The sequence below is a fragment of the Perognathus longimembris genome, chromosome 28 (assembly GCF_023159225.1).
Source record: "Perognathus longimembris pacificus isolate PPM17 chromosome 28, ASM2315922v1, whole genome shotgun sequence".
Taxonomy (NCBI): Eukaryota; Metazoa; Chordata; class Mammalia; order Rodentia; family Heteromyidae; genus Perognathus; species Perognathus longimembris.
In genome coordinates, this window is record NC_063188.1 from 79,125,248 (window position 1) to 79,145,279 (window position 20,032).

Genomic DNA, 20,032 nt, shown 5'->3' on the forward strand with positions numbered 1-20,032 from the left:
CCTAAATTCAAGCCCCAGGCCCAGCACCAAGAAAAGCCGTTCTCAGGGGCAGGAGGTATGGTTCTTAGGATAGAATGCCACCACAAAAAGCAGAAGGTCTTGAGTTCAAATTCTAGTATTGTAAAAAACAAAACAAAACAACAACAACAAAAACCCTGCTCCCAGACGAAGTGGCTAGCTCAGTGACAAATTCAAATTCAAGCCTTGGCTTTAAAACAAAAAAGAAAAACAGGTTTGAATTTTCCATATGAATTCAAGGGATGAGATACAAGGAATTGCTGAAGCCTTGTGTTGATTCCCATGGTTCCCAGGACTTCAGGAATTCTAGGCATTTCTTCCCTTGGACACAAGAAACTTCCTGGTCTATTGATAATCACATCAGCCCATTGCTTTGGGCCACAGAAAGTCATAAACTCTGAGCTGGGTGCTAGGGACTCATGTCTGTAATCCTAGTGACTCAGGAGACTAAAATCTGAGGATTGAGGTTCAAAGTAAGCCTGGGCACACAAATCTTCAAGACTCTTATTAACCAGCAAAAAAAAAAAAACAAAAAAAAAAACAACAAAACAGTAGAGGCATGGCTCAAATGGCAGATTCTAGCCTTAAGCAGAAAAGACAAGTCACAGTGTCAGGCCCTGAGTTCAAAACACAGTCCTGGCATAAACACACAGTAAAAGACTCCTCTGGAGACTACCGTGCCCTAAATGGAATTGGAATGGTACAGAAATGTACATGTAATTTCTTTAAGAATCTTACATTTGTATATCCAGCAAATATAGGCCTGGTTGAAACTTTTTTCCCAGGCCGGGGCCTTGAACTCAGGGCCTGAGCACTGTCTGGCTTCTTTTTGCTCAAGGCTAGCACTCCACCACTTGAGCCACAGCGCCACTTCTGGCTTTTTTCTATATATGTGGTGCTGAGGAATTGAACCCAGGGCTTCATGTATAAGAGGCAAGCACTCTTGCCACTAGGCCATATCCCCAGCCCCTTCTTCTGACTTTTTTGGTGGTTAATAGGAGCTAAAAATCTTACAGATATTTCTGCCCAGAATAGCTTTGAACTGCAATCCTCAGATTTCATCCTCCCGAGTAGCTAGGATTATAGATGTGAGCCACTAGCAACTTGCTACTTTTCCTTGCTTTTAAAAAAATGAATGTCTAGACATGGCTCAAAGGCAGTTTGCCTCTTCTGTGCCACCAGTCAGATCTTCAGCATTCAAAGCTGTAATCTGAGCATGTTTAGCAAAGATAGATATAATAATGCTTCAGTATGGAAACAAAAATGGGGACCAGGGGTATAGCTCAGTGGTAGAGTGTTTTTCTAGTAGTCCCTGGGGCTCCATCCTCAGCACTACAAAAATAAAACAAGCAGAACAAACAAAACTGGAAAGACAATGAGAAAAGTATGAACAATCCATCATGTTCTCCTGGATTACAGTGTGTGTGTGGGGGGGGGGGATATGGATGGGGAACATAGGGAGCGTGCCAGTGAAAAAGGTTCACAGCATTCTCAATGTGCTTTAACAAGAGGATCCCAGGGGGAGAACCAATCTGGTGGGAAAAGATGGTTGATAACAAAGATAGGACCTCTGGTGGAGCTGGTGGCTTACACATGTAATGCAACTACTCAAGAGGCTAAGATCTGAAAATCATAGTTCAAAGCCAACTTGGAGAAGAAAGTCCATGATACTCTCTTATCTCCAATTAAGCACCATTTTTTTAAAGCTAGAGGTGGAGCTGTGGCTCATAAGGTAGAGGGCTAGCCTTGTGCACAAAAGCTCAGGAACAGCATCCAGGCTTCAAATTCAAGCCCCAAGATGGGCACATACACAAAATAAATGTGAGCTCTGCCTTCATCCTTACCCATGTTCATTCGCTGCACTTGCTTGGTGAGAGAATTCCACTGGCAAACCTTTCTTGCAGGAATATCCACGAAGAGCAGAGAGTTAGATGCTTCATCCCATACTGGTGACTCCCCACAATGACAATTTTCCCGCAAAACACACTCAATTTTAATGGAAGACATTGTCACAGGACAGACCTACTGAAGGCAACAGAAATCAAATGAAATACAATGGCACAGAATAAATTCAGTACACTGTTTGGCTTAAGACTCAGCTAAAATTCCTAACACTGATACAGTATCTCTTGTTTCATGGCATGGCAGAGACAGGGTAGTTTGCACAAATTAAAGCTTTATGGCAAATCTGTGTCATGCCAATCTTTCTACACCATTTTCCAACAACTCAGACAATCCTTAGCATTATTTAAGCAAGAAAACGTTTTCAAATTAATCTGTGTACATGTTTTGGGGGACATAATCCTAGTGCACAATTCATAGATTATTGTAGACTATAAATTAAGTTTTACATCCATGGGAAAGCAAAAAAATGTACCTTTTTCTTTTTTCTTCGTGTGTGTGCAAAGTTTGCTTTCTCAAGGCAGTTTACAACCAAACCCATGATCTCCCTGAGGTCTGAATGTAATCAGAACTGGAAGGTCCAGTCAGCTTTCCAAAGGCAAAGCAAGATGTACGTGACAGAAGACATGTAGGAGGAAGGAAGGGCTGATTGGAGATAACAGGACCCATCTTCAGTCAACTTACCAGTGAGAGTTTCCAAGCTAACTTCTGAAAGGAAGCAAAAAAGCGGTGTTAGTGGCCTTCAGCAAACAAGCTGCTCAGATGGTGCAAGGCTGCCCTTTATGCCAGCACCATGGCCCTAAGGCGGGGCAGAGAGACGGGTAGCTCCCTTATTGGTGGCCCGTCTGGGTGTCTGCTGGTCACCTTCTCTTTCTGTTCCCCTCCCTCATGTGTTGGTGCTATTGATCCCTGTTGGAGGCCCTGATAAGACTTTGCTGATCTGCGTTTTTAGAAATATATTTAACAGCTGGGCACTGGTGGCTCACGCCTATAATCCTAGCTACTCAGGAGGCTGGGATATGAGGATTGCGGTTTGAAGCCAGTCCAGGCAGGAAAGTCTGTGAGATTCTTTAACTCCAACTAACCACCAGAAAACTGAAAGTGGCGCTGTGGCTCAAAGTGGTAGAGCACTAGCCTTGGGCACTTAAAATCTCAGGGACAGTATCCAGGCCCAGCTCCATGATGAAAAAATAAAAAGAAAGAAAAGAAGAAAAGAACAGAAAAGAAAGATGTTTACCCATGAAAACACACCAGGTCTAGGAGTATAGGTCATTGGTAGAACATTTAGCTAGCTATGTATTAGGCCCTGGATTCCATTCTTAGCAATGGCCCCCAAACAACAATATCGTGTGTGTGTGTGTGTGTGTGTGTGTGTGTGTGTGTGTGTGTGTGTGTGTGTACTGGAGCTTGAACTGAGGGCTTAAGCACTGTCCCTTAGTTTATTATTTTTTTAATGTTTTGTTCAAGGCTAGCTCTCACCACTTGAGCCACAGCTCCTATTCTGGCCTTTGGAGATTAAAGTCTCATAGATTTTCGTGACTGGGCTGGCTTCAAACCATGATCCTCAAATCTCAGCTGCCTGAGCAGCTAGGATTACAGGCATGAGTCACCAAAGCCCATCATCCATTTTCAAATTAAGATGATAAATGGAGTAGAGAAACGGACATTTCCCCTGTTTTCTTTTTCTTCTGGTGCTAGGGAATAGAACCTAGGGCTTAGAAAGCCCTTCACTAAACTCCAGCCCTCAGCCCATCGGTGGGGGTTGTTGATCGCCCCTTCACTAAGTCTAACTTCGTAGAAAGACAACTGGCCAGATTGGCAAGGAGTCTTCAACTTCATAAGCAAGGAACATTCTATACTGGGACTTTAGGCCACATACTGTGACCAGTGGATTGGAAGAAGAAAAAGAAACAATCTGAAAAGAGAGAGAGCAAAAAAGTAAGATCAGATAAGAGTTCCCCATGGGAAAGGCAGGCCTGGTGCTTCCTCCACTGGGTGGTCCCACACACAGGTGGGCCAATGACTAGAAGGGGGGTAGGGTGGGAAGAATATAAGCTTTGGTCTATGTTTTCTCCAATAAACTACTTTTACCCCCTCCCCCCACACACATTGGGCAAACATGTCTGTTATATGGATTGTCACCATAGAATGTGGAATGTGGCATCCTCAACGATCATTGGTTGTTAAAACTTGGCTCAGACTCCAAAGGCCTTCAAGCTATCAGTCTTAGATAAGATCCAAGATCAGACAGGCCGCTTTTGCAATACAAGACTTTTAACCTCCCAGTCTGGCTCTGTCGCAAACCTGGGTCTGCCAAATGTCCTAACACTGGTCTTGGAAGGGGAAAGAGGTGGCTAGGCAAGAGGCAAGGGGGGAAGGGAGAAGGGGATGGGTAACTTGAGGACAGAAATTATCGGCCCACGCTACACCTAGGGTACCTGTGGCTGTGAGGGGGTGGTCTTCGCACAATCTGGGAGCACTACTGCAGTTTCAGGTTACTGCTACAAGGATAGCGATGGTTTCTCACTGTGAAGCTACAGGCTGAGCTCTCCTTGTTCCCGAAGCAGGGCCGGGTCGCGGCAGGCCTGTTGTCCCCGTAGCCACAGGGCAGTGGATTTCCTCCAGGCGCTCCCTGGCTGGGAGACTGGGCAGATCGAGTGTCGCTCAGCTGTTGCCAGGCCTTTGCTCTCCGCGGAGGGGGAGGGGATGGGGAGGCCGGTTCTGCCCTTGTACTCCCTTGGACTGGTGACTTCTCAGGCAGCTCGAAGGTCAGCCCCTGGGGAGGGGAAACCCCGCGGCTGGGGCCCCGGATGACTGCAGGCCTGGGAATTGTGGGGATAGGCGACCCCATTCGTTTGCCCTTCCCCCATCCAGCAGCCAACACTGGATTTCTGGTCTCCCACAGCTTGTAAGAACCTTGCAAGAGCCATTGTGGGAAAGGGGAGAGGGCGACAGGGGTGGGGGGTGGGTGCAAAAGGCTTGGGGCCTAGGGAACCTCAGCTTTGGAGTTTGGACACAGGTCTAAAGTTTAACTCTTACATAAACTAACAAATCGTTGTTAAAATGCCTAACTGATTGGAACAGCATTCTGGTTAAACACAAACAGGTTAAAACGGAAAGAACAAAGCAGTTAAACAAATTTATCCTGTCCCTAGTCTGGAAGACCCTGGTGGCTGGGTGCCAATGCTTGTGAACATTTCTTTTTCTTTCTTTGTGCCAGTCCTGGGGCTTGGACTCAGGACCTTGGTACTGTCCTTGAGCTTTTGTGCTCAACCACTTGAATTACAGGTTCACTTACAGATTTTTGGTAGTTTATTGGAGATAAGAGTCTCACAGGGCTTTTCTGCCCAGGTTGGCTCTGAACCTGGATCCTCAGATCTCAACCTCCCGAGTAGCTAGGATTACAGCACAAAACTTTTTTTGAATGCTCTATTTTATTGGATTTTAAAATCTCATGGAATAATTAATTGGAAGCAGCACTCAGTTTCACCGTCCCCATTGGGAGTGTAAATATATCCTTGCTAGGGCACTATAGCTCAATAACCCACAAAATTAAAAGATTATTTAATTTGGTTGATTAATTTATTATTTTTTCTTGCTCTGCTGAAAATTCAACACAAGGCTTCATGAATGATAGGTTTAAAAAATGATAAGGGTAGCTGGGTGCTGGTGGCTCTTGCCTATAATCCTAGCTACTCAGGAGGCTGAGATCTGAAGATTGTGGTTCAAAGCCAGCCCAGGCAGGAAAGTCTGTGATACCCTTATTTCCAATAAGCCAGGAGAAAACCGAAGTAGTGCTGTGGCTTAAAGTGGTAGAGCACTAGCTGAAGAACTCAGGGACAGTGCTCAGGCTGAATTCAAGCAAGCCCCAAGATATAAAAATAAAATAAAGTAAAATAAAAAAGTTTATATTTATTTATTTGGGATGGGGTCTTTCTTACTTCTAGCTTTGCCCTGGACAGCCTTAAACTCTTCACCTTCTTGCCTCTACCTCATGAATAGCTGGGATAAGAGGCGAGTACATCACCATGCATGGCTTAAGAAGGTGTTTCCATAAAAAGTGTAAGTTAAGAAAGACAGAGGGAGTAAATTTGATCCAAGTATGAATGAATGCAAGTATAACAATGAAAATACTTTGTACAGTTAATGAAAACTTAAAGGTGAAGCTGGGCACTAGTGACCTGTAATCCTAGCTACTCAGGAGGCTGTAATCTGAGGATTGCAGTCTGAAGATATCCAGGGCAGAAAAGACTGTGAGACTCTTATATCTAATATACTAAAAAAAAGCCAGAAGTGGAGCTGTGGCTCAAGTGGTAGAGTGCTAGCAAAAAAAGCTCATGGATAGGACCCAGGCTCTGAGTTCAAGTCCCAGGACTGGCACACGTGCACATGAGCACACATACCCCCCCCACAAAGGGTGAAGGTACAAGACCAGATTATTATAGCCCACATGGGCCTATCAGGAATGAGGAAATGTTCTTGAGTGAGAAGCATTTGGTTTTGTGCCCAATGTATATATTTTCTTTTTCTCCTGTAATAGATTACCACCAATTTAATTGATTTAAAATAGAAAGGGCGGGGCTGGGAATATGGCCTAGTGGCAAGAGTGCTTGCCTCCTACACATGAAGCTCTCAGTTCGATTCCCCAGCACCACATATATGGAAAATGGCCAGAAGAGGCGCTGTGGCTCAGGTGGCAAAGTGCTAGCCTTGAGCGGGAAGAAGCCAGGGATGGTACTCAAGCCCTGAGTCCAAGGCCCAGGACTGGCCAAAAAAAAAAAATAATAAAATAAATAAAAATGGAAAGGGCTGGGAATGTGGCTTTAGTGGTAGAGTGCTTGCCGAGCATGAAAGAAGCCCTGGGTTCCATTCCTCTATACTACATAAACAGAAAAACCCGGAAGTGGCACTGTGGCTCAAATGGTAGAGTGCTAGCTTTGAGCAAAAGAAGTTCAGAGACAGTACCCATGCCGAGTTCAAGCCCCAGTACCAGGACTAGCACAAATAAATAAATAAATAAATAAATAAATAAATTAATTAATAAATAAAACAATACAAATCTGGCCTGGATTACAAGCAGCTCATAGGAGGCTACTCAGGAGGCCAAGATCTGCCATGGTTCAAAGTCAACCTGGGAAGCAGGGTCTATGAGACTCTGATCTCCAATTAACCACCAAAAATTTGGAAGTGGAACTGTGTCTCAGGTGGTAGAGCAATAGCCCTAAGCAAAATAGCTCAGGGACAGTGCCCAGGTCCTGAGTTCAAGCCTCAGTACTGGCCTAAGAAAACAATATAAATCTATTTTCTTATAGTTTTGGAGGTCAGAAGTCTAAAACCACAGCACAACATTGGCTTTTTCTGTTTATGTGAACCCAGGGCTTCATGTGTGCTAGACAAGCACTAAACCACATTCCCAGCCCCACTGTCACATCTTTTCTTAGTGACTTGCATCCTTCTGCCTCCTTCGTCAAAGTACCCTGGTTATTACATTGGCTGGGCCTAACTATACAGAATAACCTTTGAGCTCAGAGCTGTTCAATTACGTTTGCAAAGTTCCTTTAACCTTGCAAGGTAACTAACATTCACAGATGACACATCTTTGGGGAACCATTGCTTAGCTTGCTATAGCCAGTTTTCAAGTTGGACAAGCTATGGAGAAGACAAGTATACTACGACCTAGATCTACAGCATACATTAGTCTATCCTACCCATATTTGTATGACTTAACCTGTTCTTTAGATGCGAGCCTCTCAGTAGTTGGCCTTTGGGCAACTAAATTTGGTTCAATGGTATGGATTAAGTGGTACCAAATCCATGATTAAACTTCCATGCAAGTTGCTTTCTTTGGAGAGAACCTGAGAAAGATTGCTGAGAGGGGGAGATCTGGACACAGGAGACAAAGTGACCGACAATATGAGTTGTATAGGTGACAGGTTCTAATCCTGGTTGCTGTACACTAAGTGTAGGGCACTGACTCCCTTAAACATTTGGTTTCAGCTTTCACATGACAAATAGAGTTAATAATGTCATCTGCACAGGGTTGTCATGAGAAACTGGGGATACTTAAGGGCCTGACACAGAACAAGGGCTCCATGAATATAGGGGTTCTTGTGTGTGTATGTGTGCACATGCATGCACTGTTACTGAGGCTTGAACTCAGGGCCTTGCACTTTTGTCTTTTTTTTGCTCAATGTTGGCACTCTACTTTTTGAGTCACAACTCCACTTTCTTGTTTTATTTAAATTATTTGAAGGCTTGACTGCTTCCAAGCATGTTTCTCTGGCTTGTCTTACCAAGCATTTTGATCTTGGTTGTGTTCCTAAGAGTGCTGTACCTGAGTATTTTTTTCCCTCAAGGCTAGTGCTCCATGTGAGTTATAGTTCCACTTCTGGCTTTTTTTCTTTTGAGCTTAAATTGGAGATGAGTGTTATAGAACTTCCTGGCCAGGCTGACCTTGAAACTTGATTCTAATATCTCAGCCTCTGGAGTAGCTAGGATTACAGGTGGGCCACTGGCATTCAGCCTAAGTAGCTGTCTTGAAAGTGACTTTTAGCCTGGTCTTTGCCCATGTGTCCATCAAAGACTGGAGGACAAGACACCTGCACAAATTCTGGGCAGGCAGCCCTGTTTGACCTTCCTCATGCCTACCCACTGCTATGTAGTCAGCAAGTATGACAGCCAACAACAGCTGTGGGAATACCATCATTGGGTTTACCCTTCTGGATAGCCCTGAAGAACTGAACCAGGGAACTTAACCAGAGATCCTAGTTTGCCAAGTAGACATGAAGTTAGAGTGACAAAAGGAAAAAAATCTGATAGTAGGACTCTGTTGCCTATGGCAGGCCTTTTTGTTTTTAACAGTCCTAGGTCTTGAACTTGGGGCCTGTGTGCTGTCTCTGAGCTCTTTTGCTCAAGGCTAGCATTCTACCACATTGAGCTACAGCACCACTGTCAGTTTTCTGGTGGTTAATTGAAGAAGAGTCTCAAGCTCCTTCCTGCCTGGGCTTGTCTCCAACTGAGATTCTCAAATCTCAGCCTCCTTAGTAGCTAAGATTACAGGTATGAGTCACTGGCACCTGGCATGTGATTGAGGTTTTTTGCTCAAGGCTAGTGCAGACCACTTGAGCCACAGCTCAATTTCTGGCATTTTCCCCCATTTAGTAGTTTTATTGGAGTCTCACTGACTTCCCTGCCGAGGCTGACTTTTAAATGTGATCCTCAGATTTAAGTCTCCTGAGCAGCTAAGAGTACAGGCATTATCCACTAGTACGTGGCTCATTTTTTGTTTTTCCAGTTCTGAGGCTTGAACTCGGCCTGAGCACTGTCCCTGAACTTCTTTTGCTCAAGGCTAGCACTTCACCACTTGAACCACAGTGCCACTTCTGGCTTTTTTGGCTTATGTGGTACTGAGGAATCAAACCCAGGGCTTCATTCATGCATGCCTAGGCAAGCACTCTACCACTAAGACACATTGCTAGCCCCTAGGTTTTTCTTTTTGTTGGTCAGTTGTGGGACTTGAACTCAGGGCCTAGGCATAGTCCCTGAGCTTTTCTGCTCAAGGTTAGCACTCTACCACTTTGAGCCACGGTGCCACTTCTGGTTTTCTAGTGGCTAACTGGAGATGTCTCACTTTCCTGCCCCGGCTGGCTTCATGTGATCCTCAGATCTCAGGCTCCTGAGTAGCTAGGATTGCAGGTGTGAGGCACTAGTATGTACCCAGCATTAGCTTTTTAAGGACTAATATATGAAATGGAGAGAGTGAAAGTAGTGTATGGGAGGAAAGGACTCTCAAAAGTTTGGGATTGTTTAGCCAAGAAATGTTCACAGCACAATCCATCTCAAGATGAGAAGCGAAGGCTGTTTATCAAGATGATTAATGTATTTAGGAAACATGAGATCTAACAATTTAGCAACAATGAGAGCCAAAGATCAAGCTTCGGATTTGTGAGCTTAACTCTTGACTCATTTTGACAATTGTCCTCACATCGTCTGCCAATAGATCTGTTCCAATCTATAAGGAAAAAAAATCAATAAAAAAAATCAATGAACTTGGACTGGGAATATGGCCTAGTGGTAAAGTGCTCGCCTGGTATACATGAAGCCCTGGGTTAGATTCCTCAGTACTACATACAAAACAAATAAGAATGAGCGATATTTAGGACAATGGAGGGACTAGGTGGAGTTTGGAGGGATGTGGAATAAGGATGAAAGGGACAACACTGATCAGTATGCCTTGTAATCATAAGCTGACAGGTTAAATGGTAATCCCTTTATACATCTACTAAGAATAAAAATAATAATAAAGAATGAACAGGGCTGGGAATATGGCCTAGTGGCAAGCGTGCTTGCCTAGTATACATGAAGCCCTGGGTTCAATTCCTCAGCACCACATATATAGAAAACGGCCAGAAGTGGCATTGTGGCTCAAGAGGCAGAGTGCTAGCCTTGAGCAGAAAGAAGCCAGGGACAGTGCTCAGGCCCTGAGTCCAAGGCCCAGGACTGGCAAAAAAAAAAAGAATGAACAAAAGACTAAAAAACATTAAAAATAAATCAATGAACTTCCAGAAGCCTCTGTGAACAATGCCAGACTGATTGTCCCAAAGGTCTGCATAGGACTTACAACCCCAAAAGGTGGGTCTTTATTAACTTACTTTAAAAATATTAATATACTCCAGGTGCGGTGGCTCACACATGTAATCTTAGTTACTCAGGAAGCTGAGATCTGAGGATTGCAGTTCAAAACCAGCTGGGACAGGAAAGTCCATGAGAATTATCTCCCAACTAACCACCGGTAAACTAGAAGTTGGCGCTGTGGCTCAAAGTGGTAGAGTGATAGCCTTGTGCAAAAAGAGCTCAGGGACAGGCTTCATGACTTACAATATATACATACATATATATCTATATGTATAGATATATACGTCTATATATACACATCTATAGATACATATATATACATCCATATATCTACACATATACACACATACACATATATGTAATTGGCAGTTCACAAAACCTGCAAATAGTCAATTAGGGACACAATAGCCATATTAAGGTTGATGAAAAGCTAATAAAATTTCTTATGATCAATTTTTGAGAATATCAATGTTATTCAAGTGGTGAATGTATTTTACACCTGTTAGGGATTTTTTTCAATTCTTAAAAATTAGTAAGGGGTTACTAGTGTAGCTCACATGTATAGCACTTGCCTAGCATGTATGAAGACCTGGGATCCATCCTTAGTATGGCAAAAATAAAAACAAAATGTTATGCTGAGGATTATTAAATCTTGGGAGGGCTGGGAATATGGCCTAGTGGTAAAGTGCTCGCCTTGTATACATGAAGTCCTGGATTCAATTCCTCAGCACCACATATATAGAAAAGGCCAGGAGCAGGGCTGTGGCTCAAGTGGTAGAGTGCTAGCCTTGAGCAAAAAGAAACCATAGACAGTGCTCAGGCCCTGAGTTCAAGCCCCAGGACTGGCAAAAAAAAATCTTGGGAGGCAGAAAAACCCCGTAACTGTGCATCCTTTGGTTTATTCTCTAAGTTTTAATGTATTCTTAACAGAAAAACCAAGGTTTCCCTCCCAGTGGAAGTGTACACATTAGTATAAACCCAACAGGTTTTGTTGGCTAGTTATAGCCAACCAACTGTAGTTTCAGTTCTTCACAATGAGTTGCCAGAACCAGATGGTAGTCACTTGCAGGAAAGAGAAGAGAAAGCTTCACCTTTTATCTTTCATCACTACTGATTTACCCAGTGACCTTTCACCAGTTCGTTCACTCCTCTAGCGTGATAATGTTTGCACGATACCACATAACTCCTATATTACTATATGCACAGGATTCTGAAAGGAAAAAAAACTAAAGACTATTTATATGATCCTCAATTTACTGAGCTTTCTGAACCTTGTCACTTTAGATAGGACCCATCTTCTAATTAAGGTCTTTATCTTCCCAGCCTGGTGAAATCATGGTTTCTGGGTAGAGTCCGAATAAATTCCTAGAATTTTCCTTGCCCCCCCCATATTGACATGAATCATAAACCTCTATTTTTTTGCTTGTTTTCTCTCCCCACCATTACTTTGTTTTGCTTAGTGAATATAATTTTTAAGTATTAAAGAAACACAAAATTTTCTTAAAACAAGTGTGGTAAAATAAAGAAATGACCATACAGACAGTAGTTATTTTCATAATTTAATGAAAAAGCATTGGTAAAAAGGTGACTTTGAAAACAGACTGTATTTATCTTGAAAAACCAGACTTTATAAGATAAAAAAGTAATAAAGGCAAGAGGTAATACTTCAAACAAAATGTAGCAAATGCAATCTGGGGTAGTTGAAATGTATACAATGGAAGGCTCCTTCATTTATTTAGAAAAATGCTGCAAAAATATTATGACTATATTTCCCTGATTGAAATGATGCTTAGTCAATATTCTCAATGGCATTTCATCTGGAAAGTGGCTGAAGTATTGTCCTCAGTTGCTTTCTCTCCCATGCATACAAAATGGAAAGGCATGATAGGATGGATATAAACTCCTGTATTGGCCTCTAACACCAAGAGGCTTTTCCAACATAATTCCTTTATAACTCCGTTACCATGAAAGTGTCAAATTTTTATCCACGGAAGCCTAGTCAGGAGTAGGGGCAAATTCTCCCCACCATTTTTCCATTCAAATACTACATGATAGATGTCATGTTCACACATGTACACAGGCACAAAAGAAACATTCTGAAGACAGCCAAGCAACAGATAAAATACAGGTTTCCAGAAAGGAAGAAAAGCATGAGAACCTTTTTTATTGACAAAGTCATCAGAACAAAAGTGGGGTGAGGCAAAGTGCTTGAGTTTTCTGTAGCCACCGAACCAGCGTAGGCTTCACCCAGTGGCACTTTACTGGAGCTGGGCCATTTTATCCATACAAAAACTTTAGAAACTGAAAATGGCCTCCTCTGAAAATTCTCACTACATTTTTCCAAGCTAGAAGAAAGAGAATATTGACTTAAGGCTAAACAAGAGAGCTGAGCATCCCAGTTTACTTCACATTTAAAAACTGGCATTTTTCTCTCTTTTTAAAATGGAAGCAAACATGTTTCACTCCTTCCCCTGAAGTGTGATTATTCTCTTCCTCTAGAAAAAAAAGGAACCAAGGCTGAGAGTTTGGGAGCAGGGTATATAAACCTGTGAAAAATGGATCCAGCCTTTTTGCTTGGAAAATTGCCTTGGATTCAAAACGAACACAAAGCTAAATTATATCCATGTGATAAACACATGATTTCAAATTCTGTTTGAAAATAAAAATCTGTTTCAAAATTAAAGCAGGTAAGAATACTTAACCTCTGTGCGCTTCATTATATTTTCCTTATACCTCAATAAAATTTCTTATAAACATTAAAGCAGGAATACAAAAACTGTCAGCCAAACTTATCTGAAAGCAACACGAAAACCCTGACTTGGTACAAATATCCCAGAAATAGTCTCACTTTGGGAAAGACTCTGGGATCCTTCACACATCCCTAAACAGAGAATCAGAGCATTTTCCTTGGAAGTAGTACATGTGTACTTTTGTAAACACTATTACAAGTTAGCCTTTTATGCTTGTTAGCTGGGTAAAAGAGTTATGAGTGTGTCCCCAACAAGCAGGTCTAAGAACAGGCACTCGACACTTCAAGCATTAGGAGAACTGACTTGGTAAGTTACCATACTGTCAAAGAAACTCCACCTTGCACAATGCAAAGGAAGAGGGTAGTGAGCTTGACAGTATGTGACACAGATGATCTCTCTCCTGGCCTCTCCCTTGTTTACCAACACCAGTACGGTTAGAAACTTTCCAGAGACTGGAGCTCTGGGAATCACATTTTGTAGTTTCAAATGGTAAGTAGTTTTAGTGTCTGATAATAATGGTCTCTTGTAAACCATTAGCAATGTAAGGACCCTTAATACATAAACACAGACCATTAGCAATGTAAGGACCCTTAATACATAAACTTAGCAGTATGTTAATGTAACTGGAAAGCTGTCCCTGAGTATTCACTGAGCAAATAACTCTGGACCTAGCTGTTCCCAAACCAACCTCCAAACGTCATCTGGAATTCTTACTATGTGCTTATAAAAATTAAGACTTGAAACCTTTTCAAATACTGCAATTGCAATTTACTGTGGAAAAATTTCCCTTTTCCTTGATTTCCTCCTAATATATGCTAGAATCCTTTTGGTATTTGGATTTGCCCCAGTAACTGGGGCAAATACTGGATTACATATTGGCAATTTCTCATCATCTCTGCTTTGAACCGTGGGGAAGAGGATCTACCTCACTTTCGCTATGGCAATCCTGTTCAGAATCCTGAGGAGGAATTTCCTTGTCTGAGCTATCATTCTTTACAATGGCTTTTTCATTATTTCCATCAGTTTCGCTCTCAGAATCACTCAGCTCTAAATCTGGGCAATAACCATCGGTCTCCGGACATGCAGCTCTCTCGGAGGACCGCTTGAGAAGCTGCCTACCCCGGATCTGCTCTTTAGGATTTATATTCTTCATTGGTTTCACATAGCATTGGGGGCCCTCAGAGCTCCTCCCCCATTTTTTGGTGGTCTCTTTAAAAGATCTGAACTTTTCCATGGTTGATTTTCTAAAACTACTCGGACTGGCTAAATGGGAGCCCACCATGGGCTCCTGGTTACTGGATATCTCACTAGCGCTAGCTTCCTGGGTGACATTCACAGAGAGATTGTCCTCAATGCCATTTGACTTGGAAGACTCAGAGCTAGGCTGACTATTTCCACAGAGGACAGCCTCAGAGACTAGAGACTTCTCTACCTCCACTGATGGCCCACGAGAAAACTCAGAAGATGGAGGTTTCTGAGTAGGACTGGAACTGTTGTTGGCTTTGTTCCGAGAATAGTTGTGGCTCTCCAGCAAACAGTTATTGTTTTCTAGTGGAGGCTTTGAGCGCGATTTCACTTGCAGATCCAGTGGCTCGTCAGACAGCTGCAGGCTTCTTTCACTGAGAGCAAGCAAGCCACTTACAGGGGAGCAGGGTCGATGATCAATCTCCACAGTGCCATTTCTGCAATCTTCTGGTATTGGTCTGGCCCCCAACTTTAAGGCAACATTTGATGGTGAGGAAAATAGTGCGTTCTCTAGTGCAGTTGTCAGAGGAGATCCTGAGATGGAAAAGAGAGATTTGTTTTAACAACTGATTTAAGTAATAGCATATATGCTTGTGGCAGAGGGAGTTGATGGACCCATTCTTCCCAGTGTTGACAAAAGACCTATCACTGATACTTAAGTACATCATGGTGTTAATGGGGTAAGAAGCACTAGAGGATGGGGTGCCAAGGATGCTAGTCTCAGTAGTGCCACTGTTCCATGGTTCCCAACCTCCTTACGTCTGTTTTCTGTCTGTGAAAGGATTACAAAGACTTGTACGCTTCTCCTTGTACCCCTAGTCTGCCTTCTTCCCCTCCAAACATAAGATCACTCACTAGCAATGGTTTGGAAATGACACTCTCTACTTGTGTATCTTGGTGTGTGCAAGCATAGGTAGTATGGCATTACTAAAGATGTGCTTTGTGAACACAGAAATCTCAGATCCTATCCTCCCTTCTCTCCTGGGCCTTCCTCACAAACAAAGCATGGGTTTTGGTCAGGAAGAGTACCAGTACATTGTGTAACCTGTCATTAGAAGTCGGTGGTTGCCACAAAGTTTAGGTTCTTAACCTATAATAATATCCTGACTACAAGTGACCATAGTAGAGGTTACAGGGAGGTTTTAACAGAATCAAAGAAGCATCACAGCATTTCCACCTCTGGCTAGTTCCCTGGCTATGTCATCATATGACCATAGGTCTTTATTACGTTGAACATTTCAAAATTAAAAAAATATACTACAAAAACTTAATCCATGTATATGGATCTGATCTTTTCTACTATCATCTTATTGGAACCTGGCCAAAAGGTGTTCGCCCATGGGCAGGCAGTGTGTGATACCCACAGCTTTCATTTCTGCCACTTGTTTGGCTGGCCCCTGGCAGGAGCTGATTCTGCACATCTATCTCAGTGACCCCTACTGGCCTATGCCCTGCCCCTGTGTTACATGAGGAACAGGGAAGCTACAGGTATTACTGAATATGACTGTCATTGCTTCAGCTAGGCTTCCATACAAGGAAGGATTTTGCCTAGCTTAGATCTTAGTCCCAAGTAGGTGCTCAACAAATGTTAGTGAATAAATGAAGACAAGACATAGTTCTTTTAACTTCTGGTTAAGATTTGAAAGACTACTAGTGAATAAACCTGGAATTAAATGGTTTTTGGAAACTGACATTCAATCTTATCCTGTTATTATTAGCACCACACCCTACTTCCAGCTTTTTTATGGTTAACTGGAGATAAGAGTCATAGAATTTCCTGCCTGGGCTAACTTTGAACTACTATCCTCAGACCACACCCACTTGATTGCAATGGGATCTTATCCTATTGGTAGTGCTAGGGCTTGAACTCAGGGCCTGGACACTGTCCGTGAGCTTTTGCTCAAGGGTAGCACTCTACCACTTGAGCCACAGTGCCATTTCTGACCTTTTCTGTTTATGTGGCATGAGGTATTGAACCCAGGGCTTCATGCATGCTAGGCAAGCACTCTACCACTAAGCCACATTCCCAGTCCATATTGAGATTTCTTACTGGATTGGATCATTACAGAATAAATTCATGCTGCCAACTAAAGGCCTCAAACATCTGTTTGGGGTTTAGAGACTTGTAATTTCCAATCCTAGTCTGATATTTCTGGCCTCATAAGATAACAGAGAAATGAGCCATGATCCTATCAGGACTGGATTGAAGCAAATAATATATCTGACAAGAATTTTTAAATATTTTAGGTGAAACATTTGACAAAATTAAATTATTGCCAGGCGCTAGTGGCTCATGCTCGTAATCTTAGCTATACAGGAAGCTGAGATCTGAGGATCGCAGTTCAAAGCCAGCCCAGGCAGTAAAGTCCATGAGACTTTTATCTCTAATTAACCACCAGAAAAACAGGAAGTGTCGCTGTGGCTCAAGTGGTAGAGCACTAGCCTTGAGCTGAAGAGCTCAGGGACAGTGCCCAAGCCCAGAGCTCAGGCCCCATGATAAACAACAACAAGTTATTAAAAAGGATATAACCAGAGTCTATGTATTTGCTAAGACAATTTAAACACACAGGTTACCTGTATCATTGTCTTCGTGCATAATCTGGGCCTGCAAGTTGAAGATCTGCTCCTGTAATTTGTTCTGTGACAGTTTCAGCTTTTCTCTTCGGCTTATCATGTAGCACAGATTTCGGACCTAAAAGCCCAATCCCCAACAAATAGATGTTTGTCATGGTAACAGAATCTGACAGTTTAAAGTGTTTAGCTTTTCTCCCAGATTGGCCTCCAGACAGTCTCCTCTCAATCTCTGGGGGTCTCCTTAAGTGGCTGGTATTATAGGTGTAAGCCACTGTGCCCAACTTTAAAAATCTATTCTTTTTTGGTGTTATAAGCTTGATATTTATGTACATAATCAGAATGGGAAGAATGCATGCCTTCTCTTTCAGTCCCTAAGTAAAAATGATGGGAGCGCAGGAGGCAAGTCTGCTTGCAAGAGAAAGTAGCTTCTCTTCTTTTTGGTGCCAGTTGTGGGCACCATCCTTCAGGTTTTTGCTCAAGGCTAGTGCTCTACCACTTGAGCCATAGCCCCATTTCCAGTTTACTTTAGTGGCTAATTGGAGGTAAGAGTCTCACTTTACTGCTAAGGCCGGCTCTGAATTGTGGTCCTCAGATATCAACCTCCTGAGTATAAAATGTCCTTTTTTGCTCACACCTTCAGTTTAGTCAAGTTTCCACAGCCACCAGGGGGAAAGCTTCCTCCTCAATTGGTTCTGTGATCTAGGTTATGCATCTGTAAATGGGGGGGGGGGGTGTGTTAAGTGTTTTCTTCTATAAGCATGTTAGGACTAAAAGGATATTTATAAAATATTTAGAATAGTGTTGGTAACAATAGTAATAACAACAGGGACTCTATTTAAAAAATGTTCAGATCTCACTGGGATAAAATGAAGAGGGTAACAGTATTCAGAAAAAAATGTACTTATTACTTATGTAACTGTAACCCCACTATGTACATCACTTTTACAATAAAAATTAAACTCTTGGGCTGGGGATATGGCCTACTGGCAAGAGTGCTTGCCTCGTATACATGAGGCCCTGGGTTCAATTCCCCAGCACCACATATACAGAAAATGGCCAGAAGTGGTGCTGTGGCAGAGTGCTAGCCTTGAGCAAAAAGAAGCCAGGGACAGTGCTCAGGCCCTGAGTCCAAGCCCCAGGACTGGCAAAAAAAAAAAAAAAATTAAACTCTTTTTTTTTTTTTGGGGGGGGGGGGAAGGTGGCTTAGTGGTAGATTGCTTGCCTAGCATGCATGAAGCCCCGGGTTCCACATAAACAGAAAAAGCCGGAGTGACACTGTGGCTCAAGTGGTAGAGTGCTAGTCTTGAGCAAAAGGAGCTCAAGGACAGTGTTCAGGTCCTGAGTTCAAGCCCTAGGACTGGAAAAAAAAACACCCACAAAAAACCTAAACAAAAACTGAAAGCAAGACCTTCTATCTCTATGCAGACCATGACCTATACACTACTAAGAACCAGTCTCCTTACCCTCTCCAAATCCTGTCGCAGGTGCATAAACATTCGCATGCGAGTGTGAATATTTTCTTCTTTTGGTTGTACCAGGACATTTTCTTCTTCCAACTTTGGAGGAAATAATGGTTTGTTGAAGTTGCTTTTGCGCTTGAGTTTCCAGTAGTTATAGATAAAGTCCACAGTTTCCACAGGTAGCTCTAGTTCAGTAGCCACGTCTTCTGCTTTGACAAAGGAATAGAACTCTTCTTCCAGCTCACGGAGCTTCTGTGCTCTTACGTTGTTTTTCTCACTCTTGGTCTGGCTCGGTTCGGCAGCTCTGTGGCTGTGGGGCTCAACCTCCCCAAGTGACTGCCTGTTTTGGCTGTGCTTCAGACAGAACGACTTGAATTTCACTTCGTCGCCATCATCCAGGACAGTCTTCATCTCGAGGTTGTGCTCAAAGGCACAGGTGACATGAAAAGCTGTGGTGCAGCTTCTAACAGAGCACTGCAGGAGAAAGGATAGGAAAAGGCAACAGACTTATGGGTGGGGGGTAAGGGAGAACCCAATGTATAGCATATGCTGAACTTGTAAGGAAGCCAGAGAAAGGAATGGACATAGTATGACTATGACAAATGATTTATGAGTAACCTAGGAAGCCTGTTCTTACAGAAAGCAACAAAAGGCAGAGGCAAAAAATGTGTCCAATTTCCGTTTTAAGGTTCCAGCTCAAGCATTTAAACCTTCAATTTTGACTTTTTCTGAGAAGCCTTCCTTAACTCCTATGAAGTTACATGATCTCTTCACTGGGCCTCCCACATCATGTGACTTTATAATGCTACTTTTTGCATTGTACCTATAACTGTCTAGTCCTTGGCCATAGGTCTGAAAGACAGAAGCAATGCCATTCACTTTGGCATTACCATCAAGTATGGAACATAGTTCAGAAAATGCTTCTAAAAATGAAAAATGAAGTCAGTATAATTTCCAAAGAGATTATGGTTGCATGGACTACAATAACTGAGTAGCATAACTTTTTAATTTAGAGAATACTTCAATAGTTTCTGCAATCTTAACCCAACTTTTTGAAATTATTCCTTTTGTGTTGCCACTACTGTGGTCTGAACTCAAGGACTTGCACTTGTTAGGCAGATTGACTATAATTTTTGTTATGTTATTTTTCAGATGTTCTTGTACTTATTGTCTGGTTAGTCTGGAACTGTGATCTAAACATGTTCAGACAGGGTCTTGCAAAATTATTTTGCCTGAACTAACTTTGAACTAGGATCTTCCTAATCCCTGCCTCCTGAGTAGCTAGATTACAGGTGCAAACCACCATGCCTGGCTTGAAATTGCTCTTGTAGGGCTGGAGACATGGCTCAGTAATAGAGTGCCTAGCAAGAATCAAAGGGTAGAGTTTTAATTCTAGTATCAACATTTTAACCATTTTTTTTTTTTTTTGGCCAGTCCTGGGGCTTGGAC

At 42.5% G+C, this 20,032-nt stretch overlaps 2 protein-coding genes across 3 annotated transcripts in view; both read right to left on the reverse strand.

Annotated features, from left to right (window-relative positions):
- Rgn (regucalcin) overlaps window positions 1-4,626 on the reverse strand; it is a 21,224-nt gene extending 16,598 nt beyond the window's left edge. The window contains exons 1-2 of one of the 2 annotated variants that reach the window (XM_048336446.1): window positions 4,359-4,626; window positions 1,863-2,040 (exon numbers count right to left, since the gene is read on the reverse strand). In XM_048336446.1, coding sequence (XP_048192403.1) covers window positions 1,863-2,025 — 163 coding nt within the window. In that variant the 5' untranslated portion in view covers window positions 2,026-2,040; window positions 4,359-4,626. Of the gene's footprint in view, window positions 1-1,862; window positions 2,044-4,358 lie in introns of both variants that reach the window. The other variant, XM_048336445.1, reaches the window with a different exon arrangement.
- An 8,254-nt stretch (window positions 4,627-12,880) lies between these two features.
- The window catches only part of Jade3 (jade family PHD finger 3), a 91,207-nt gene continuing 84,055 nt past the window's right edge, over window positions 12,881-20,032 (reverse strand). Inside the window, exons 10-12 of the mRNA XM_048336288.1 lie at window positions 18,587-19,057; window positions 17,124-17,241; window positions 12,881-15,083 (exon numbers count right to left, since the gene is read on the reverse strand). Coding sequence (XP_048192245.1) covers window positions 14,194-15,083; window positions 17,124-17,241; window positions 18,587-19,057 — 1,479 coding nt within the window. The 3' untranslated portion in view covers window positions 12,881-14,193. The remainder of the gene's footprint in view (window positions 15,084-17,123; window positions 17,242-18,586; window positions 19,058-20,032) is intronic.